Here is a 24,755-nt window from a genome sequence, read left to right on the forward strand (position 1 = left end):
ATCATGAATGTGTGTTGAACTTTGTCAAATGCCTTTACTGCATCAATTGATAAGATCTTGTGGTTCTTGTCTTATGTTTTATTTATATGATGGATTACATTAATTGTTTTTCTAATGTTGAACCATCCCTGCATACCTGGTATGAATCCCACTTGGTCATGGTGAATTATATTTTTGATATGTTGTTGAATTCTATTGGCTAGAATTTTGTTGAGGATTTTTGCATATAAGTTCATGAGGGATAGAGGTCTGTAATTTTCTTTTTTGTGTGGTGTCTTTACCTGGTTTTGGTATCAGGGATATGGTGGCTTCATAGAATTAGTTTGGTAGTATTCCATCCTTTTCTATGCTCTGAAATACCTTTAGTAATAGTGGTGTTAACTCTTCTCTGAAAGTTTGGTAGAACTCTGCAGTGAAGCTGTCTGGGCCAGGGCTTTTTTGTTGGGAGATTTTTAATTAGCTTTTCTATCTCTTCTTTTATTATGGATTTATTTAGCTGTTCTACCTCTGTGTTAGTTTAGGTAGGTACTGTGTTTCTAGAAATTCATCCATTTCTTCTAGGTTTTCCAGTTTGTTACAGCACAATTTTTCCTAGTAATCTGATACGACTTTTTTAACTTCAGTAGAGTCTGGGTTGTGATATCGCCCATCTCATTTCTTACTCAGGTTATTTGCCTCCTCTCCTGTTTTTCTTTTGTCAGTTTGGCCAATTTTGTTAATTTTTTCAAAGCACCAGCTTCTGTTCTTAAAATTTTCAATTATTTTTCTGTTCTCTGTTCCATTTAATTCTACTCTAATTTTTATTATTTGCTTTCTTCTGGTGCCTCAAGGTTTCATTTGTTGCTCTCTTTCTATTTATTCAAGTTGTAGGGATAATTCTTTGATTTTGGTCCTTTCTTCTTTTTGGATGTGTGCATTTATTGACATAAATTGACCTCTGAGCACTGCTTTCTCTGTGTCCCAAAGGTTCTGATAGGAAGTGTTTTCATTCTCATTGGATTCTATGAATTTCTTTATTCTATCCTTAACATCTTGTAAAATGCAGTCATTTTTGAGCAGTGTATTGATTTCTTTCCCTGCTTTTTCTGTTATTGGTTTCTACTTTGAATACCTTATGGTCAGAGAAGATGCTTCGTAATATTTTGATGTTTTAGATTCTGCTAAGGTTTCCTTTCTGACCTAATATGTGTTCTATTCTAGAAAGCATTCCATATGCACTAGAAAAGAAGTATACTTGGCTGCTATTGGGTGGAGTGTTCTATATATGTTTATGAGCTCACGTTGGTTGACTGTTGCATTTAGATCTTCAGTGTTCTTATTGACCTTCTTTCTGGATGTTCTGTCCTTCAGCTAAAGTGGTGTGTTGAATTCCCGTACTATAATTGTGGAGCTATCTCACTTTCCAGTACTGATGGAGCTTATTTTACGTATCTTGCAGTCCTGTCATTAGGTGCATAAATATTTAATATGGCTCTGTCCTCCCGGTATATTGTCCCTTGGATCATTATATTGGGTCCTTCCTAACCCTTTGCGGTAGATTTAACTTTAAAAGTCTGTTTTGTCAGAAAGTAATATTGCCATTCCTGCTGTTTTTGATTGTTCTTTGCTTGATATATATATTTTTTCCACTCTTTGAGTTTTAGTTTCTTTGTGTCTCTAAGTCTAATGTGTGTCTTTTGTAGGCAGCATATAGATGGATTGTGTCTTTTTTATCCATTCTGCTACTCTCTGTCTCGTTATTAATGCATTTTGTCCATTTGCATTCAGCGTAATCATGGATAGGTATGAGTTTAGTGCTGTCATTTTGATATCTTTTTTGTGTGTTGTTGACAGTTTCTTTTTCCCAGTTAATTTTTTATGCTGAGTAGTTTAACTTTATGTATTGCCTTTTCCTCTTATGTGTTGTTGTTGGTTTTGTTTCTGCTCATTTTCTATTTTTTTTCTTGTGTTTTATTTTGATGAGTAGTATTGTTAGTCTCCTTTGTGGCTACCTTAATATTTACCCCTTTTTTTTAAGTTTAAGCCTAGGTTTTCTTTCTTTATAACACTTTGTCTTCTTCTCCATATGAAAGATCTATGACTATATTTCTTAGTCTCTCTTTATTGTTTTAATGTTGTCTTCTTTTACATAATAACACTGCTGTTTCCCTGTTTTGAGCATTTTTTAATCTTGATTTATTTTTATGATTTCCCTATCTGGGTTGACATCTGATTGCTCTGTCCAGTGTTCTGGTCTTGGGTTGAGATCTGATATTATGGATTTTGTAATCAAAGAACTCGCTTTAGTATTTCTTGTAGTTTTGGTTTGGTTTTTACGAATTCCCTAAAATTTTTGTTTATCTGGAAAAGTCCTAATTTGACCTTCATATTTGAGAGACAGTTTTGCTGGATATATGATTCTTGGCTGGCAATTGTTTTCCTTCAGTGCTTTATATAAGTCATCCCATTGCCTTTTTGCCTGCATCGTTTCTGCTGAGTTGTCTGAGCTTATTCTTATTGACTCTCCTTTGTAGGTGACTTTTCGTTTATCCCTAGCCGCTCTTAAAATTCTCTATCTTTGGTTTTAGCAAGTTTGATTATAATATGTCTTGGTGACTTTCTTTTGAGATCTACCTTATGTGGGGTTCGATGAGGGTCTTGGATATCTTCTCATCTTTCACAATACCATGGAAGTTTTCTGCCAACAAATCTTTGACAATTCTCTCTGTATTTTCTGCTATCCCTCCCAGTTCTGGTACTCCAATCACTTGTAGGTTATTTCTGTTGATAGAGTCCCACATAATTCTTAAGGTTTCTTCATTTTTTTTAATTATTTTATCTGATTTTTCTTCAAATATATTGGTGCAAAGTGCTTTATCTTCAATCTCAGCAATTCTGCCTTCCACTTGCTCTATTCTGCTCCTTTGACTTTCTATTGAGTTTTCTAATTCTGTAATTTTATTGTTAATCTTCTGAATTTTTGGTTACTCCCTCTCCATGGATTCTTGCAGATTATTAAATTTTTCATTATGTTCTTGAATAGCCTTTTTAATTTCTTCAACTGCTTTATCCATGTGTTCCTTGGCTTGTTCTGCACATTGCCTGATCTCCTTCCTGATCCCGTTCTTGATGTCTTGAAAAGTTCTATATATTAATCTTTTGTATTCTGCATCTGGTAATTCCAGGAAGGCAACTTCCTCCAGAAGATCCCTCTATTCTTTGTTTTGAGAGCTTGTTGAAGAGATCATGTTCTGCTTCTTTATTTGATTTGATATTGACTGTTGTCTCCAAGCCATCTATAAGTTATTGCATTAGTTTCTTTTATGTTTGCTTACTGTATCCTAGGTTCTTGCTTTTTTCTGTTTTGATCTGCCCAAATATTTTGCTTGAGTGAGCTAGTTTGATTATTTTCAACTTTGAAGCTCTAACCTTCTGTCACCAGATGGCTAGAGCTTTTATCAGGTATATGAGCCTAGGAGTCCATTTGCTTTTCTTATATGGATTCAGCTCAGGTGTCCAGGTGGTTGATAATCAACTGTGTGGTACAGGCTCTGTCCTAAAGTCTTAGAGGGGCAGGGGTGACTTGTGTAGGTTCCTGTATCATGCTCTGAACAAGGTAGGGGACTGACAACCATCCCCCGAGTGTCTGTGAGGAAAGCATATCCTTGTTCCCTAGAGTGCACAGTTGGGTGGGTTCTGCGGACAGACCATGGACACCCAATACTTTTGGTTGTAAGGACTGGGAGGTATCAATTATCCTTGGACTCCTGTCACAGGTGGCTTTTTTGACCTGAGTGGAGCCACCAGTCCGTAGGCCCCTGATGTGGGTAGGTGAGCACCCCGTTTAATAGGCAAAGCACTGTCAAACATCAAACACCCACTTCTCCACTGCACAGTTGACACAGTTGCCATCTACCACCATGGGCTTATTTCCATTCTCATGAAATACACCCACACAGGTCCATGCAGTGGGGAAAGTTATTCAAAGTCCAAGGATCATTTCTGCCTGGACAGAAGCAGCTTGTGTCCTGAGCTCCCAACATTAGTGATGCTGGCATGTTATATTTTCCCCCAATTGTGAATTTATTCCTTCTCCAAGGCCAGGAGAATGGCTCAGGACACTCAGCAGAGCCTATTTCAGGCCCAGGGAAATCAACAGCCACTGAAGCTGGCTTGTATGCAAGTACTTAGCTTTTGCTGAGAGCACCGTTTTCTGGTTCCTGAGGTGTAAGTAGGCTATGAGGCTGGCTGTTTCTCCCTGAGGAAACTGCAGCTGAACACTACCACCAGTCCACCTTCATCACTCCTGGGAATGGTGCCTGAGGGATCCGGGACATTCAGGTCCAGCAGCTCTTCTCTGCTTCTGAAACATCTCTCCCTCCCCCTGCTGCTCAGTCCATTTTCTAACTTTGTCTTTGATGTTCAGGGCTCGTAGGTTGTCATAAATATAATTGTTTCACTTTTTTTTTTTTGGTCTTTGTTGTAAGAGAGTTCACCAGAAGCATCTGACTACTCTGTCATCTTGGACCCGCCTCCGGTAATTGAGTTTTTAATTGGAGAGATTTGAGCATGTTCGTATTCTGAGGATTAGAGTTTATTGGAAGGGAGTAGAGGAAAGGAAAGAAGAAGAGAATAATGTTCTTCTGATCAATGTTGCTGGGACCTTTCCTGATTCCCCACTCTCTAACCTAATCCAGAATTCCCCAAAATTAGCTGAATTGTCTCCCTCAAAGACCCATGCTGGGTACATCCTCAGATATACGTTTTTGTATTTTCTCTCCACCTCCTCTCCCTCCCACCCCAGGCTTAGCATTTGCCTAGATCATACAGTTAGTATTGAAATATGATCAGATCGATTCTAACAAAACTGTCATATGCTCATTCAGCTATTCCTGGAAAAATCTATGGTTTTGAAATCAGTAAGATTAGGATTATGTTGATGGTGGAGTGATGGGAAATTTTTTCTACAGCCAGGATCCCTCTACTCAAGTCCTTGAGCCTTTGTAGATTTTGTTCCTGCACAGAATGCAACAAAATAACAACCAGGAGCAAAGTCATACTACTACCAGGAAAGTGAATGGTCTTTTTTTTTTTTTTTTTTCAGTTTTCTTTCAAAGATGTTATCAGCTGCCTAAAGAAAAAAAGAATTCAAACGATGTGTTTCATGAAAAATTGACATGTGAGAAAACAAATTTGACTGTGGAAGGTAAAAAATATTATGCTTATAATTTATTTGCCATCTACTGTGTAAGGATACCAAATCAATATTTCCAGCAAGATTCCCAGTTCAATGATCCTAAGAAGTTGACTGTCATGGTTATTTTAAGCAGAAGTTTGAAAATATATGTTGTTAGGTGCTGTTGAGTTGGTTTAGACTCACAGCAACCCTACATTCTGTAAACACTGCCTCACAATCATTGCTATATTTGAGGCTGTTGTTGCAGCCACTATGTCAGTCCATCTCACTGAGGGTCTTCCTCTTTTTCCATGACCCTCTACCTTATTAAACATGATGTCATTCTTCAGGGACTGGTCCCTCCTGATAACATGTCCCAAGTACCTAAGACAAATATGTTTTAAGAAAATATACTGAATGTGCATAAAACTTTTCTGGAAGAATGCATTTTATGGGGTTTTACCTCTTGGAAGTGGAATTGAAGATGTTGGGAAGAGAGAGAAACTTTCAGTTTTTAATCATTTAGGTTTGTTTTATGATGAGGATGATGGTTCTCTTCTGGAAGTGAATTAAATTTTTTAATAGCTAAAACATTTATTTAAAAAAAAGAGCAAATAGTTATATTTGTTCGTGTAGCTGAAATGGGTTTCAACCAATCATTACCTTGTATTTTAACTTACCTTTAATTGGGGAAATGGAATCTATCTATTCTTAAAGGAATTTTAGACATTTTTTCATAGCAGGTTGAGAGTTTTGGAAATGGGAAAAGTTTTCGTTCATAACACAGTGACAGCGTGGGTAGCAGTTCAAGAAGATGCTATGGTTTCTACATTCTCAAAACTCCTTTCTCATTTATTTGAGGGAGAATGAGAAAGGAGAAGGGAAATCTTTAGATACTGGAACCTGTTATGGGCCTGCTGGTGTGAAGAGAAAGGCTTGTTCTGTAGTCACCTTCCCAAGTACCACCATTTTTTGTTTTTATAAATTCTGATACCATAATAATCCTCATGTAAATTTTCATTTCTGTGCATTACTTTTCTTGTTTCTTAAAGACAGTAGTCATAACTTTTGGAATACTTACTACATGCTAGCTACTGAGTGTGTTCTTCATTTATGTATTATATTAATATACAGTACATCTCTTCATATACGTGCTATCTACAGTATTAGGCATAAGCTATTTTTATGAAGGAAACCCTTGTGTTTAAGAGCTACATCTGCTAACCAAAAGGTCAGCAGTCCAAATCCACCAGGCGCTCCTTGGAAATTCTATGAGGGCAGTTCTACTTTGTCCTATAGGGTTGCTATGAGTCGGAGTTGACTTGATGACAATGGGTTTCGTTTTTATTTTATTTTTATGAATATTATTTTAAATATTTTAATTGTGAAGCATAATAAACAGGCAGGAAAGTGTGTAAATTATAATTATACAGCTTGATAAATACTTAAAAAAGTAGACACCCTTAGAACCACCACTGGAAATAGTACATTTCTAGTGTCTGAGAAAACCCCCAAGCGTACCTTCCCTACTCCCCGGGAGGTAACCCCAATCTGATTTTATGGTAATCAGTTATTTGCTATTTTTTAAAAATAGTTCCCTCACCTATATTTTCATCCCTGAATACAGTAGTTATGTCTGCGTTTGACATTGTATGATCATTCCATATGTATTGTGGTGTGCTTTTTTCTTCCAATATTATGTTTTTAAAATTTGTGCAGTTGTACTTAGTCATTGCAGTATAGTATTTATTTATGTGAATATATCACACTTATTTATCTATTTTTTATTTACTCTTGATGGGAGGAGCCTTGGTGGCACAATGGTTAAACTCCCTGCTGCTAACTGAAAATTTGGCAGTTGGAACCCACACAGCAGCTCAATGGGAGAAAGACCTGGACATCTGCTCCCTTTAAGACTACAGCCAAGAAAATCCTATGGGCAGTTCTACTCTCTCATAGCATCCAGCAACAACTCTTGATGGACTTTTTTTTTTTTTTTTTTTCCAGTTTTTGGCTCTAATCAACATTCTAAAAACATTATTGTACGTGTGTTCAGGTATATGTATGTGTGATTTTTCTCTAGGGCACGTATCAAGGAGTAGAATTGCTGAGTCATAGAGTATGTATATATTCAACTCTCCTACAAACTGACCAACTATTTTTCAAGTCTAGCTTTACCAGTCTACACCCTATCAGCATTTTATAAAAGATTTTTATTGTTCCGCTTTCTCACCATAGTTGGAATTGTCAGACTTTAAATGATTTTGCCAGTCTAGTACTATCTCATCGCGGTTTCAATTTGCATTCTTCTTATTACTAATAAATCTCAGCATTTTTTTTTAAGTTTATTGGCCTTTTGTAAAGTATTTGTTCAAGTCTCTTGCACATTTTTTCTATTAGATTTTCTACTTTTAATTTATTGTTGTTGTTAGGTGCCGTCAAGTAGGTTCTGACTCATAACGACCCTATGCACAACAGAATGAAACACTGCCCAGTCCTGAGCCATCCTTACAATTGTTGTTATGCTTGAGCTCATTGTTTCAGCCACTGTGTCAATCCACCTCGTTGAGGGCCTTCTTCTTTTCTGCTGACCCTGTACTCTGCCAAGCATGATGTCCTTCTCCAGGGACTGATCCCTCCTGACAACATGTCCAAAGTATGTAAGACGCAGTCTCGCCATCCTTGCCTCTAAGGAGCATTCTGTCCATACGTCTTCCAAGACAGATTTGTTCATTCTTTTGGCAGTCCATGGTATATTCAATATTTTTCACCAAAGCCACAATTCAAAGGAGTCAATTTTTCTTCGTTCTTCCTTATTCATTGTCCAGCTTTCACATACATATGATGTGATTGAAAATACCATGGCTTGGGTCAGGCACACCTTAGTCTTCAGGGTGACATCTTTGCTCTTCAACACTTTAAAGAGGTCCTTTGAAGTATATTTACCCAATGCAATGCATTGTTTGATTTCTTAACTGCTGCTTCCATGGTTGTTAATTGTGGATCCAAGTAAAATGAAATCCTTGACAACTTCAATCTTTTCTCCGTTTATCATGATGTTGCTCATTGGTCCAGTTGTGAGGATTTTTGTTTTCTTTATGAGTTTTTAAAAAACGATATATTCTGGATACAAGTCCTGTGTTCATTACATGATATTAAATAGTTTTCCCACTCATTAACTTGTATTTTGTCTGTCTTTATAGTATTCTTTGATGGACAGAAGTTAATTTTAATGTAATAATATTTGTAAATCTTTTCCTTTATGGTTATGCTTCTTGTCTTAAGAAAACTTGCTTTCACTAAGCTGATGTCATGAAGATGGTCTTCTATGTTATCTTAAAGAGCTTTATACTTTTTCCTTTCACATGTAGGTGTATAATGAACCTGAAATTGATTTTTGGGTATGCTGTGAGGTATGAGTCTATTTTAATTGTTTTGTTTTTTCTGTACGGAAAACCATTTTTTTCCCAGTACATTTATTGAAAAGACCTTCCTTTTACTAATAATCTATAGTACCATCTTTGTCAAAATTCAAGTGATTTTTTTCGTCTGGGTCTCTTCCTGGATTCTCTATTACATTTCTTTGATCTATTTATTTATCCCTACACCAATAAGAGTGTCTAAATACAGTTTTAAAAAATCTTGATATCTGGTAATGCATATTCTTGGCCTTTGTATTTCTGTATAGATTTTAAAGCCAATTTGTCCTGGTTTTCAAAAACCTCCTGTTGGGATTTTTTTTTTTTTTTTTTTTTGGCTCTGAAGAAAGAGAAGTTTATTTTCTCACAGTAAAGTTGGCTAAAAGTCCAAATTCAGGGTGCCAGCTCCAAGGGAAGGCGTTCTTTCTCTGTCAGCTCTGGAGGAAGGTCCTTTTCCTCAATCATCCCATGTTTGAGGAGCTTCTCAGGCACAGGGACCCCAGGTCCAAAGGACATGCTCTGCTCCTGGTGCTGCATTCTTGGTGGTATGAGGTTCCCAGCTCTCTGCTTACTTCCCTTTTCCTTTATCTCTTGAGAGATAAAAGGTGGTACAGGCCACATCTCAGGGAAACTCCCTTTATATTGGATCAGGGAGGTGACCTGAGTAAGGGTAATATTACAATCCTACCCTAATCCTCTTAACATAAAATTACAACCACAAAATGGAGGACAGCCACAGAATACCAGGAATCATGGCCTAACCAAGTTGATACACACATTTTGGGGGGGACATAATTCAATCTATGACATTTCACCCTTTGGCCCCCCCCCAAAATCACATTCTTGTAACATGGAAAACATATTCATCCCATCATATCATAGCAAAAGTCTTAACTCCAAGTCCAAAATCCAAAAATTCCTCTTCTCTGTGAAATCTAGAATACAAGTTATCTTCTTCCAAAGATACAACAGCAGAACAGGCACAAGCTAGATATTTCCATTACAAATGGGAGAAACTGGAGGGAAAGAAGGGATAACAGGCACCAACAAGTCAGCAGAACACAATAATAATTCCCTGTTCTCTGAGACAATTTACACAGTGACCCTGCCCTCCAGACTCTAGGTATTGGCCACAGACTCCGGATGCTGAGTGGAGGCCCCAAGGCCCTGGGCTTCACCTTCGCCTTCCAGGCCCACTGGGACAGCAACTCTTCTCCCTCAGCTTTAGGAGGACCATTCCCTAGTCCATCTGAGTGGCAACTCCACCCTTAGAAACACCAGAGGCCATGGCTTCAGACTTTGAAGCCCCTGTGTTCATGGCCATACCATTTGAGGCTGAGGCAGCTCGGCTTCTTGTGTTGTCTCTTCAGCTTCTGCTTCTTGATTTCTTGGCCTATCGACTCCTCAGGCCTCATGCCTGCATCTGCCCTGCTGGGGCAAGTGTTCCAAAGCTCAGTAGCCCACTAATAAGTGCCTGGAGGCACCCCACTCCACCAGAAATCCTCCTGCACACAGGCACTCAGGTCTCTTGCTCCATGGGTTGGCTCAAGAGCCATCTGGTGCTGGCCTACTGGTTCTTCTGCCACTTGTTCTCTGCTGCTGCTGCTTCTCTGCTACTGCAGGTTCTGTGCTTCTGCAGCCCCTCTGTCACTGCTGCTTCTCTATCCATTTACAGTTTCAAAACTGCTTCCACATTTTAGGTATCTGTTAGAGCAGCAGCCCACTCTCTTGGTACCAAATTCTGTCTTAGTTATCTAGTGTTGTTATAACAGAAATACCACAAGTAGATGGCTTTTAACAAAGAGAAGTTTATTTTCTCACAGTAAAGAAAAAAGTAGGCTAAAAGTCGAAATTCATGGTGTTAGCTCCAGGGGAGGGCTTTCTCTCTCTGTCGGCTCTGGAGGAAGGTCCTTGTCCTCAATCATCCCACAATCAAGGAGCTTCTCAGGCACAGGGACCCTGGGTCCAAAGGATGGGCTTTGCTCCCGGTTCTGCATTCTTGGTGGTAGGAGGTCCCCCTCCTGTTGGGATTTTGATTGAAATTGTATTGAATATACAAATCAATGTGGGTTCAATCAATAATTTTACAATATTAATTCCTTTAATCAATAAACATGGTATATGCCTCAATTGATTTAGATTTCCTTTATGTTTCTCATTTTTTTCCCCACATGGGTTTTGTCTTTTGTTAGATTTCTCCCTGGATGATTTTTATTTTGATGATATTTTAGAGTGTGTTTTTAAAAAATAAACTTTAAATTTTTAACTCTGCATTTTCCTGTATAAACCTTGTATCTAGAAGCCTTGTTAAAATGATAAATTCTAATAATTTATCCATGGATTGTTTTGAAATTTTTGTGGAACAATTAATTTACTGCAGATAATGATTGTTTTGTGTCTTCCTGTCAATGGTTATAACTTTTATTTTTCTTGAGTTAGTGCTATGGCTAGAGCTTCAAGTAACCAGTTTCTGTGGAGTCTGTTCCTACTCATGTGTCAAAGTAGAACTGTGGTCCACAGGGTTTTCAATGCTGAAATTTTGAAAGTGAATCGCCAGGCCTTTCTTCTGAGGTGTGTCTGGGTGGACTCAAACCTCCAACTTTTCAGTTAGCAGCTGATCACATTAACCATTTGCACCACCCAGGGACTCCAGGACCTTCAGTACAACGTCGAAGTGATATGGAAATAGCATGCACTCTCATGGTCCTGATTTCCAAGGAAAAGCTTTCAATATTTTGTCATTAAGAATAATGATTGCTGCAGGTTTTTTTGTAAATGCATTTTGTCATATTAATGAAGTTCCCCTTTTGCTGGTTCTGCTATTGGTGCTGGCCACCTATCGCTATCCCAGCTTCCATGGAGTCACTTCTGACTCATAGCAACCTCACGTGTGTCAAAGTAGAATTGTGCTCCATAGGGACTTCAATGGCTAATTTTACGGAAGTAGATCACCAGGCCTTTCTTTTGAGATGCCTCTGGGTGGACTTGAACTTCCAAACTTTTGGTTAGCTGCTGAGCATGTTAACCTCTTGCACTACTCAGAGACTCTAAGAGTTTTTTTTTTTTAACTCATTAATGAATATTGTATTTTTATCAAATATTCTGCATCCACTGCATGTAAACATATGACACATGTTATTTTAAAATATAGTCAACATTCTTTTAAATTGATCCATATAGTTATCATTTTCTTTGACTTTCTTCCTGCCTTTCTTCCTTCCTTCTTGTCTTCCTTTCTTTGTACCTTCCTTCCTTCCTGCCTGTCTTTCTGCCTTCCTGCTTCCCTTCCCTTCCATCCTTCCTTCCGCTTTCCTTCCTTTTATCTCATGCTTTCCAACTGTATTCATTTTCTTTTTGCCAAAAGTACATCATTAACGATTACCTTAAATGACGGTCTTCTCTTGGAAACTCTATCTTGTTTATCTGATAATAGCTTTAGTTTGGCCTCTTCCTGAATGACATTTTCCCTGGGGATATAGTTCTAAATTGGTATTTATTTTCTTTGAGTGTATTGAAAACAACATTCTACTTTTTTCTGGCTATCTCTTGGTTTCAAGAAGTCAGTTGCCAATCTATTTGTTGTTCCTTTCATGTCTGTCTACTTTTTTCTTCATCAGCTTTTGAGATTATCTCTTATGTTTTTTTTTTTTTTTTGCCACTTCTATGTTATGACTTATTGAGGTGTAGTTTCTTTCTTTTTTTTTTTTTAGTCCATTTAATTTTTTTTTTGAAATTGTGGATGAATGTATTTTATCACTTCTGAAAAAAAAAATCCAGCTAATTATCTCTTCACATCTTGCCTTAGTGTCCTTTATTGTGTTTTTTTGTAGTGCTTCTTTTGATCATTATGCTTCTTTCAATTTGGTCTTCATTTCTGTTATGGTTTTGTTTTACTTTTTTCTTGAGTTGTACTTGTTCAGTTTTATCTTTCCCTATTGCCTTGCTATCTCTTTTCTAGTTCTGTTTCTGCTTTGTGACCTTCATAGATGTGATAACCTCAAGTCTCAATAAGTTGTCTGTTTTAAAAATCATAGTGAAATTGCTGCTCCCAATTAAGGTCTGCTTCATGGCAGCATCTATCTGTTAGTAAATCTTGCCACTCTTCCTGTTATTTTTTTATTATAGACTTTGTCCTGCAAATTTGACTTATCTACATGATTATTTTCTAAGCTGATTATAGCAAGGGAGTGAGTGGTTTTGCTCCTTCTCATGTCACTCCCAATACCACTCCCAATGCTGTGGGCCATAGATATAGTTTTTACTTTTCAGGATGTGTTTGCATTCTTGTTGTTGATTTTTTTGGTTGGCAATTTTTGACAGCTGTTCTGGCTGGACTTTCAACACTGAGATTTATTTTTGTTTTCTCTCTACTTCTTCCACATGGCTCCTGTGCAAAAGTTGGTAACTAATTTAGAATTTCAGCAAAAGTGGGAGTTTATGTTTTTATTTTCCATTTGGCTTGATGATTTTAGACAGATTCCAGGAGGAAAATGAAATACTTTCCTGGAAATCTTTCTTTTCTTATTCCTTATAGTGCACATTAGTCATTGTTTCATTAATTTTCATTTAAAAGTAATGTTGACAATCTCTCAAATTAAATTGTAACTTTGTTATCAACAGTGACTATTCATCTCCACAATATATCCTGCCAATCTTTATAGTTCTGTAAACTTTTATCATGGTTTTCCACCTCCAACTTAAAAGTAAGGTAGAGAGATCATAGTTTTTTTGCCTTCACCAAAGGAAGATTTTCATGGAAAGTAATTATTTTATTTCATTTTGACAAATAACTCATTGGTCTAACTTGCCAATGAGTATGTAAAGGAAGCACCAGAGTTAATTGTATATTGATTTAGTAGGGGACAATTGTTTTACTACGTATTCAATATTTTACCTCAAATTCTCTTTAGTAGAAGACAGCGTATTGATAAATTAAGAAATACAATGGTTCTACTAAAGATTTTGGCTAAGTAATCAGAGAAAATATTAAATATCTTAAAGATATAAAGAGGAATTATAGAGATGAGGCCAAGATTGCAGAGTAGTCAGATGTTTCCTGTGGTCCTTCTTACAACAAAGACCAGAAAAAAACAAGTAAATCCATTATATATGACAATCTAGGAGCCCTGAACATCAATGGCAAAGTTGAAGAATTGAACTGAGCAGCAGAGGGAGGGAGAGATGATTCAGAAGCAGCAAGGAGATGCCAGACCTGACCCTGCAGGAACCAGCACCCTGCAGGCTAGATTGGTTGGCATGCACGGTGAGGCAAGCAGTAGTGCTCGGGATGCATTTTGCACATCAGGAGAGACCGAGCAGCACAGAGTCTACTCAAGCTTCCAGAACCAGTTAAAAGCAGTGCTCAATTGGCAAAAGATAAGTACAGGTGTCTAACCTACTACACGGGTCAAAAAACACCCTCTTTGGGAAGAACCTCTCTTCTATTTACTGGGCCTGTCACTGCTTTGCACTGGATCCAGGGCCAGCTTCAGGAATTGCAGCATCCCCTGGGCCAGAAGTAGGGCCCATCAAGTGTCCTGAGCCATTCTCCTGGCTTTGGAGAGTGAACAGATCAATAAACAAGAAAAAACAATCTTCTAGCTTCCCTAAGCTGGTAACTCAGGGCAGGCACAGCCCCTTTCTCTAGGCACAGGCATAAGGGGTCTATGGACTTGAAATGCCTTTTGCCCTGCAAAGACCTGTGTGGGCCCATTTCAACACTGTAGGCCCTCTTTAGCACAGTACAACAGGGTATATACCTGAAGCCTATTTTCAACTGTATCATCTATAAGGTGGAGTGGCAGGTTCAAGACATTTGACACTGCTGTGCCCATTAAGCAGCGTCCTCACCTACCTACATCAGAGACCTGAGGACTGGTGGTTCCACCCATGACACCTAGCCGCCCATGACGGGGTACAAGAATAAGTGGTGCTTTCCAGTCCTTACATCCAACAGCACTGGGTGCCCATAACCTGGCTGCAAAACCCACCCACCTAAGCACTCTAGGGAACAGGGACATGGTTTCCTCCTAGACACTCAGGGGGAACTGTCAGCCCCCTGCCTTGCTCAGCGCATGGCCTGCACTGCAGCCAGATACCCGTGCCTACTTTGATCACCCCTAGCCATCTAGGACTGTACGTGACAGTCTGCACCACACACTTGGATACTGATTATCTGGACACCTGAGCTGAATCCATACAAAAAAGGAAATGGCCTGCTGTGCTTACATACCTAGTAACAGCTCTAACCATCTGGTGAAAGGACATGAGAGCTTCAAATGTACCAATAATCAAATTAGCTCATATGAGCAGCCTATTTGGGCATATCAAAACAAAACAAGAATCTAGGACACAGTAAGCAAACATAAAATAAAATGCAATAACTTATTGTTGCCTCAAGGACAACAGTCAATATCAAATCACATAAAGAGGCAGACCATGATGGCTTCAGCAAAGGCCCAAAATAAAGAATCAAGAAACCTTCCAGAAGAAGATAACTTCTTGGAATTACCAGAAGAAAAATTCAAAAGATTAATATTCAGAGCTGTTCAAGAGATCAGGAAGGAGATCAGGTAAAATGTAGAATAAGCCAAGGAACACACAGCAAAGCAATAGAGGAACTTAAGAAGGTTATACAAGAGCATAATGACAAATTTAAGAGGCTGCAAGAGTCCATAGAGGGACAGCAAACAGAAATTCAAAAGATTAACAATAATATTTCAGATTACACAACTCAATAGATAGTCATAGGAGCAGAACTGAGGCAATGGAAGTCAGAATTAGTGAGATTGAAGGTAAAGCACTTGACACCAACTTATCTGAGGAAAAATCATATAAAAGAATTTAAAAAAATGAAGAGACCCTAAGAATTATGTGAGACTCTATCAAACGGAATAACTACAAGTCATTGGAGTGCTAAAACAGGGAGACTAGCAGAAAATACAGAGAGAATTGTTGAAGATTTGTTGGCAGAGAACTTCCCTGATATCGTGAAATATGAGAAGATATTTATCCAAGAAACTCATCAAACCTCACACAAGGTAGATCCCAAAAGAAGGTCACCAAGACATATTATAACCAAATTTGCCAAAGTCAAAGATAAAGGGAGAATTTTAAGAATGGCTAGGGAAAAACAAAAAGTCACCTACAAAAGAGACAAAGGAGAGTCAATAAGAATAAACTCTGACTACTCAGCAGAAACTATACAGGCAAGAAGGTAATGGGATAACAAAGCCTTGAAGGAAAAAAAAAAAAATTGCCAGCCAAGAATTATAGTGTCTCTCAAATATGTTGGCAAAATTAGGGCATTTCCAGAATAACAGAAGTTTAAGGAATTTGTAAAAACCAAACCAAAATTACAAAAAATACTAAAGGGAGTCCTCTGGCTAGAAAATCAATAACATCAGATAAAAACCCAAGATGAGAACACAGGACAGAGCAACCAGATATCAAAGCAGATAGGGAAATCATAAAAATAAATCAAGTTTAAAACACTGAAAAGAGGGAAACAGAGATGTCAATGTGTAAAAGATGATAACAGTAAAACAAAAAAGAGGAACTAAAAAAAAGTAGTCATAGATCTTTCATATGGAGAGGAAGTCAAAGCAATATAAAGAAATAAAAGATTGGTTTAAACTTAGAAAAATAGGGGTAAATATTAAGGTAACCACAAAGGAAACTAACAATCCTAAATATCAAAATAAAAAAAAAAGAAAAACATAAAGGCTCAGCAACACAAAATCAACAACAATGAAAAAAGAGAATGAAAGGGAAATACATAGAGAAAAACAAGTCAGCACAGAAGATTAAGTGGAACAAAGAAACTGTCAACAACAACAAAAAATACCTCAAAATGACAGCACTAAATTCATACCTATCCATAATTACGCTGAATGTAAGTAGACTAAATGTACCAATAAAGAGGCAGAGAGTGGCAGGATGGATTAAAAAAAACATGATCCGTCTATCTTCTGCCTGCAAGAGACACACCTTAGGCTTAAAGACACAAACAAACTAAACCTCAAAGGGTGGAAAAAAATATATCAAACAACAATCAAAAAAGAGTAGAAGTGGCAATATTAATCTCTGACAAAATAGACTTTAAAGTAAAATCTACCACAAAGGATAAGGAAGGATACTATATAATGATCAAAGGTCAATACACCAGGAGGACATACCATAATAAATATTTACACACACAACCACAGGGCTCCAAAATACATAAAAGAAAATCTAACAGTGCTGAAAAGAGAAATAGCTCCACAATAATAGTAGGAGGCTTTCAACACCACTTTTGGTGAAGGAAAGAACATCCAAAAAGAGGTTCAATAAAGACACAGAAGATGTAAATGCCACAATCAACCAACTTCATCTCATAGACATATACAGAACACCCTGCTCAACAGCAGCCAAGTATACTTTCTTTTGCAGGGCACGTGGAACGTTCTTCGGAATAGACCACATGTTAGGCCATAAAGCAAGCCTTAACAGAATCCAAAACATCGGAATAGTACAAAACATCTTTTCTCACCAGAAAGCCATAAAAGTAGAAATGGATAACAGAAAAAGCAAGAAAAAAAAATTAAACACATGGAAACCTAACAACGCCTTGCTCAAAAACTACTGGGTTATAGAAGAAATTAAGGACAGAATAAAGAAGTTCACAAAATCAAATGAGAATGGAAACACCTCTTATCAGAACCTTTGGAACACAGCAAAAGCAGTGCTCAGAGGTCAATTTATAGCAATAAATGCACACATATTTAAAGAAGAAAGGGTCAACATCAAAACATTAACCCCAAAACTCAAAAAAAAAAAAAAGAGAGAGAGCAGCAAAAGAAGCCCTCAGGCACCAGAAGAAAGCAACTAATAAAAATTAGAGCCAAATTAAATGAAATAGAGAACAGGAAAACAATTGAAAAAGTTAACAAGACCAAAAGCTGGTTCTTTGAAAAGATCAGCAAAAATCATAAATCATTAGCCAAACTGACAAAAAGAAAAAAAACAAAAACAAAAACAGAAGAAGCAAATAAGAGATGAGATTGGCAATATCACAACAGACATAACTGAAATTAAAAGAATCATAACAGAATACTATGAAAAATTGTACTCTAACAAAATTGAAAACCTAGAGGAAATGGACAAATTTCTAGAAACACTCTACCTACCTAAACTAACACAAAGAGAGGTAGAACAACTAAATAAACCTATAACAAAAGAAGAGATTGAAAAAGTAATTAAAAAACTCCCAACAACAACCAAAAAAGGTCATGCCCTGACGGATTCACTGGAGAATTCTACCACACTTTCAGAGAAGAGTTAACACTACTACTACTAAAGGCATGTCAGAGCACAGAAAAGGATGGAATACTCCCAGACTCATTCTATGAAGTCAGCATAACCCTGATACCAAAAATAGGTAAAGACACCACCAAAAAAAAAAAAAAAAAAAAACAGAAAGAAAATTACAGACCAATATCCCTCATGAACATAGATGCAAAAATCCTCAACGAAATTCTAGCCAGTAGAATTCAACAACATGTCAAAATAATAATTCACCATGATCAAGTGGGATTCATACCAGGCATGCAGGGATGGTTCAACATCAGAAATACAATCAATGTAATCCATCACATAAATAAAAGACAAGAACCACATGATCTTATCAATTGTTGCCAAAAAGGCATTTGACAAAGTCCAACAACCATTCATGATAAACACTCTCAGCAAAATAAGAAGAGAAGGGAAATTCCTCAACATAGTAAAGGGTATTTATACAAACCCAACAGCCAACATCATTCTAAAAGGAGAGAGTCTGAAAGCATTCCCCTTGAGAACGGGAACCAGGCAGGGATGCCCTTTATCACCACTCTTATTCAACATTGTGCTGGAGGTCCTAGTCAGAACAACTAGGCTAGAAAAAGAAATAAAGGGCATCCAGGTTGGTAAGGAAGAAGTAACAGTATCTTTATCTGTAGATAATATGATCTTATACACAGAAAACCCCAAAGAATCCTCAAGAAAACAACTGGAACTAATAGAAGATTTCAGCAAAACATCAGGATAAAAGATAAAATACAAAAATCATTTGGATTTCTCTACACCAAGAAAGAGAACTTCAAAGATGAAATCACCAAATCCATACCATTTACAATAGCCCCCAAGATGATAAAATACTTAATAATAAATCTAATCAGAGATGTAAAAGAGCCATACAAAGAAAACTACAAGACACTACTGCAAGAAACCAAAAGAGACCTTCCTAAGTGGAAAAACATACCTTGCTCATGGATAGGAAAACTCAACATTATGAAAATGTCAGTGCTACCCAAAACGATCTATAGATACAATGCAATCCTGATCCAAATTCCAATGGCACTTTCTAATGAAATGGAGAAACAAATCACCAACATCATATGAAAGGGAAAGAAGCCCTGGATAAGCAAAGCATTACCGAAGAAGAACAAAGTGGGAGTCCTCACGCTTCCTGATTTTAGAACTTATTATACTGCCATTTTTTTATACTGCCACAGTAGTCGAAACAGCCTGGTATTGGTACAACAACAGATATATAGACCAATGGAACATATCTGAGAATTCAGACCTAAATTCATCCACCTATGAGCAGCTTATATTTGACAAAGGCCCAAAGTCCAGTAAATGGGGAAAAGACAGTCTCTTTAACAAATGGTGCTGGCATAACTGGATATCCATCTGGAAAAAAAATGAAACAAAACCCATACCTCATACCATGCACAAAAACTAACTCTAAAATGGATTAAAGACCTAAATATAAATCTAAAACAATAAGGACCGTGGAAAAAAAGTAGGAACAATGCTAGGAGACCTAATGTATGGCATAAACAGAATACAAAACATTACTAACAATGCACAAACACCAGAAGAGAACCTAGATAGCTGGGAGCTCCTAAAAATCAAACACATATGCTCATCAAAAGACTTCATCAGAAGAGTAAAAAGACAACCTACAGACTGGGAAAAAAATTTTGGCTACGACATGCCCAAGCAGGGTCTAATCTCCAAAATCTACAAGATGCTGCAAAACCACAACAACAAAAAGACAATTAACCCAATCAAAAAATGGGTAAAGATATGAACAGGCACTTCACCAAAGAAGACATTCGGGTGGCTAACAGACACATAAGGAAATGTTCATGATCATTAGCCATTAAAAAAATGGAAATCAAAAGTACAATGAGATATGATCTCACCTTAACAAGGATGGCATTAATCCAAAAAACACAAAGAAATAAATGCTGGAGAGGTTGTGAAGAGACTGGAACACTTATACATTGCTGGTGGGAGTGTAAAATGGTAGAACCACTTTGGAAATCGATTTGGCACTTCCTTAAGAAACTAGAAATAGAAGTATCATAGGATCCAGCAATCCCACTCCTTGGAATATATTCTAGAGAAACAAGAGCCCTCAAACGAATAGATATATGCACAGCCGTGTTCACTGGAGCACTGTTCGCGATAGCAAAAAGTTGGAAATAACCTAGGTGCTCATCAAAAAGTGAATGGATAAACTATGGTATAACCACACAATAATAAAGAACAAGGATGAATCCATGAAACACCTCATAACATGGATGAATCTGGAAGGCATTATGCTGAGTGAAATTAGTTGCAAAAGGACAAATATTGTATGAGACCGCTTTTAAAAGAGCTCAAGAAAAGATTTAAACACAGGATGACATTCCTTGATGGTTACGATGGTAGGGAGGGAGAGAGGGGTATTCACTAACTAAATAGTAGACAAGAATTGTCCTAGGTGAAGGGAAGGACAACACACAATACTACAGGGGAAGTCAGTAAAACTGGACTAAACCAAAAGCTAAGAAGTTTCCTGAATAAAACCAAACACTTTGAGGGACAGAGTAGCAGGGGAGGTGGTTTGGGGACAGTGGTTTCAGGGGGCACTTAGGTCAATTGGCATAACAAGGTTTGTTAAGAAAATGTTCTGATCCCACTTTGGCATCTGGTGTCTTAAACGTTAGCGAGCGGTCATCTAAGATACATCAATTGGTCCCAACCCACCTGGAGCAAAGGAGGATGAAGAAAACCAAAGACACAAGGAAAACGAGCCCAAGAGACAGAAAGTGCCACAAAAACCAGAGACTCCATTAGCCTGAGACCTGAAGAACTAGATGGTACCCAGATACCACCAATGACTGCCCTGACAGACAACACAACAGACAGCCCCTGATGGAGCAGGAGAAAAGTGGGCTACAGAGCTCAAATTCTAGTAAAAAGACTAGACTTAATGGTTTGACTGAGACTGTAGGAACCCCAGAAGACATGGCCCCCCGGACTCTCTGTTAGCCCAGGACTAAAACCGTTCTCAAAGCCAACTCTTCAGACAAAGATTAGACTGGAATACAAGACATAAAATGATACTTGTGAAGAGTGTGCTTCTTAGTTCAAGAGACTAAATGGGCAGCTCCTGTCTGGAGACTAGATGAGAAGGCAAAAAGGGACAGGAGTTGGTTGAATGGACACAGAAAATCTGAGGTGGAAAGGAGTGTGCTGTCACATTATAGAGAGAGCAACTAGGGTCACATAAAAATGTGTGTATAAATTTTTGTATGAGAAACTATCTTCAGCTGTAAACTTTCACTTAAAGCATTATCATGCTTTTTTATTTTTTAATTAAAAAAAGAAGGAATTATAACAATACTTTGTGACTGATTTGTAAAATGTGTGTTGTACCCTATTAAAACCTGGAATATTTCAAAAGAAATAAATTCTTAAAAAAACAGTAAATTCACTATCCTTAATTTTGACTTATAAAGACTCTAGATGGAGCCCTGTTGGCACAGTGGTTAAGAGCTCAGGTTGCTAACCAAAAAGGTTGGCAGTTCAAATCCACTACCCCCTCCTTGGAAACACTATGGGGCAGTCCTACTCTGTCCTGTAGGGTCACTATAAGTTGAAATCAACTTGATGGCATGGGTTTGTGTTCTTGTTTTGTTTTTTGGTTTAAGGCTCTTTATAGATTTTTATATTAAGCATTTGATATTTTTATAGAATAGCTCTCATCCCTTTTGGGACAACTTAGTGCCACTTATGAACTCAAGAATCATCCTTACTCTCCTCAGGTCATTTCAGTCTCTGTGTGAAGGAGCCCAATGACTGGGGTCTCCATGACATTTTCAGAGTCCTCTGAGAGTCTGGCCAGTTGATTAAGACATTTTTTTTTTTCTTTTTTCACCAGACTGACCATCTTTTCTACCTATTTTTCCCCTGGAGCAGAAAATCATAAGGAGGAAATATAATGTTAACAATGCCTCACATTTTATACCACATCAATTTTCAAAGTGCTTTTACACATTTTATTAATTTTGATCCTCAGGAAGGAGATAGGGCAGATATTTTTGCTGGGTATAAAATATTGTGTTGACTTTTTTTCTTTCTGTACTTGGAATATATTGTGCCACTTGGTCCAGGCTTTCATGGTTTCTGATGGGAAATCTTCTATTGTTTAATTGTTTTTCCTCTATGGATAAGATGTTTTTGTCTCTGGCTGCTTTCAAGACTTTTTCTTTGTCTCTAGTTTTCAGGGAAAACCTGACGGCATAGTGATTAAGAGCTACAGCTGCTAACCAAAAGGTCAGCAGTGCAAATCCGTCAGGAACTCCTTGGAAACACTTTTGAGCAGTTCCCCTCTGTCCTATAGGGTCACTATGAATTGGAATGAACTCAACGGCAACAGGTTTTTTTTTTTTTTTTTTTTTTTGGTTATAGTTTTCAGAAGTTTAATTATGTTGCATCTGGACGTGGATTTCTTTGGGCTTATTCTTTTTTTCTTATTCTGTTTGGGGGTCTCTCAGGTTCTTGAATCTATAAGTTTATGTTGATTTCCAAATTTAGGAAGTTTTCAGCCATTATTTCTTTGGGTATTTTTTTTTCAGCCCCATCCTCTTTCTCCTCTCCTTTTGAGACTCAGATAACAGGAACTTTAGGTCTTTTGTTATAGTCTTACAGGTCGCTGAGGCTCTGTTCTTTTATTTTTCACTCTTCTTTCTCTGTTGTTCAGATTGGGCAGTTTCTATTGTTTTCTCTTCCATTTCACCAGTTCTTTCCTATGTCACCTCCATTCTGCTGTTGAGACCAACCACTGAATGTTTTTTATTTAGATTGCTGTATTTTTCCATTCTAAAATTTCATTTGGTCTTTTTTTTAAATACCTTCTATGACTTTATTTCTTTGCCAAGTCTTTCTATTTCTTTGATGAAGCTTCTTATTTTTCATTCATTTCTAGGGTGTTCATACTCTCTTACTGAAATATTTTTATCATGATTGCTTGTATATTTTTGCCAGATAATTCTAACATTTCTGTCATCTTGGTGTTAGCATCTTTTATGGATCGAATTGTGTCTCCCAAAAATATGTGTTGTAAATCCTAACCTCTATACCTGTGGTTATAATCCCATTTGGGCATGGGTTGTCTTTGTTATGTTAATGAGTCAGGATTAGTGTAGCGTGTCCTTGAGTCAATATCTTTTGAGATATAAAAGAGATTAAACAAGCAAGCAGAGATGGGGGAATATTGATGTCAAGCCACATGGAGATCTCCAAGGAACCAGGAAACAGAAGCTGAAGAAACAAGGATCTTCCCCCAGAGGTGACAGAGAGGGAAAGCCTTCCCGTAGAGCTGGTGCCCTGAATTCAGGCTTTTAACCTCCAAAGCTGTGAGAAAAGAAATTTGTTTGTTAAAGCCATCCACTTGTGGTGCTTCTCTTATAGCAGCACTAGATAACTAAGACAGCATCTATTGATGGCCTTTTTAAAATTTAGTTTGAAATCTTCATTCTTGGTATGACGAGTACATTTCTATTGAAATCTGGATATTTTCAATTTATGTTATGAGACTCTAAATCTTATTTAAACCATCTTTTTTACTTAACTTTTTCTAATACTAAAGGGGCCCCACCTTGCAGCTGCCAGAAGGAGGTAGAATTTTAGGTTGCCCACTCAGCCTGTGTTGACACCTGAGGAGTGAGGGATCCTTGTTACTGCTGGGTAGGAGTGGGAATTCTACTCTCCGTGTAGACTTCACTGATACTGCAGTGAGTACGTTGTCTTTACTGCTGGGCATGGCAAAAGTCCTGACTCTCCACTAGTCCCTCTTTGACACCAACCCAGTGAGACGCTGGAGGGGTGCCCCATTACTACCAGGTTGGAGAGGAAGCCTAGGCTCCCTACATGATCTGCACTGACACTGTAGGGTGGAGTGGTCTCTTTACTGACCACGGAAATAAAAGTCCCACTTTGTACTTGATCTTCTCTGGTGGGGGTGGGGGGGCCCCATTACAGCCTCACAAGAGTGAAAGCCTAGGCTACCTATTTATCCTTTCCTAGAATGGAGACCACAGTTCCTCCACCCCCCCACCCTCTTGTGGTCTTTGATGGTAATAGAGCGATTATTGTCTAAAAGTTTTGTGTCTTGCTAGGTTGCCACTTTCCTGGTTCTCTGGATAAAGTAGGAAGGCTTTTGTTAAACCCCCATTTTTTGTTGATGTTTCTGGGTCACCACATCTTCAATTCCACGTCTGGGATTATGGGGCAAAGAGAAGCCCTGGGAACTCATCACCATGTCATTGCTTGGGTCCTAAGGTCTCTAGCAAGTCTGCCATCTTTTACAGTCTTATGTTTGTTTTATATTTAATGTCAAGGATGTTCAGTTATACTTAGTGAGGGGAATAGGGAAAATATGTCTACTTCGTCTTCCCAAAAGCAAAAATCTCCCTTGGTGATTAGTTTTAATATTATGAACACTTTAAAAATTACTTTACTTATGTTGTACTTATATGTCCTTCTTCCCAACATAGGAAAAGGCTGGGGTTGCTGCCCAGAGAATTGGATTGCATCAAATACCAGCTGCTACTTTATTTCTTTTAAATTAAGTAACTGGACTGAGAGTGAGAAGAACTGTGCTGGGGTGGGAGCTCACCTGCTGGTGATCAACACCAAGGAGGAGCAGGTACTTTCTAATGGACCACGAAGCAGGGGCCCTGCCTGGGGTTTGCTCATCTCTGTTGGCGGACAGGAGGTTTTATTGTTCTGGGATGTTGGTACTTCGTGAGAAGGCTTTTAGGAAAGCAAATAGGAGAGGCTTCTAAGCCTTTACACTCTACAGCTTCTTTCTGCTTTAATAA

At 37.8% G+C, this 24,755-nt stretch overlaps 1 protein-coding gene across 7 annotated transcripts in view; it reads left to right on the forward strand.

The window, feature by feature from the left end:
* The window catches only part of LOC100655642 (C-type lectin domain family 4 member A-like), a 59,813-nt gene that overhangs the window by 14,428 nt on the left and 20,630 nt on the right, over nt 1-24,755 (forward strand). For 6 of the 7 annotated variants that reach the window (XM_023549074.2, XM_023549075.2, XM_023549076.2 and 3 more), the window contains 2 exons: nt 5,084-5,185; nt 24,429-24,580. In XM_023549074.2, coding sequence (XP_023404842.1) covers nt 5,084-5,185; nt 24,429-24,580 — 254 coding nt within the window. The remainder of the gene's footprint in view (nt 1-5,083; nt 5,186-24,428; nt 24,581-24,755) is intronic. The other variant, XM_064284660.1, reaches the window with a different exon arrangement.

The sequence above is a fragment of the Loxodonta africana genome, chromosome 4 (genome assembly GCF_030014295.1).
Source record: "Loxodonta africana isolate mLoxAfr1 chromosome 4, mLoxAfr1.hap2, whole genome shotgun sequence".
Lineage (NCBI taxonomy): Eukaryota > Metazoa > Chordata > Mammalia > Proboscidea > Elephantidae > Loxodonta > Loxodonta africana.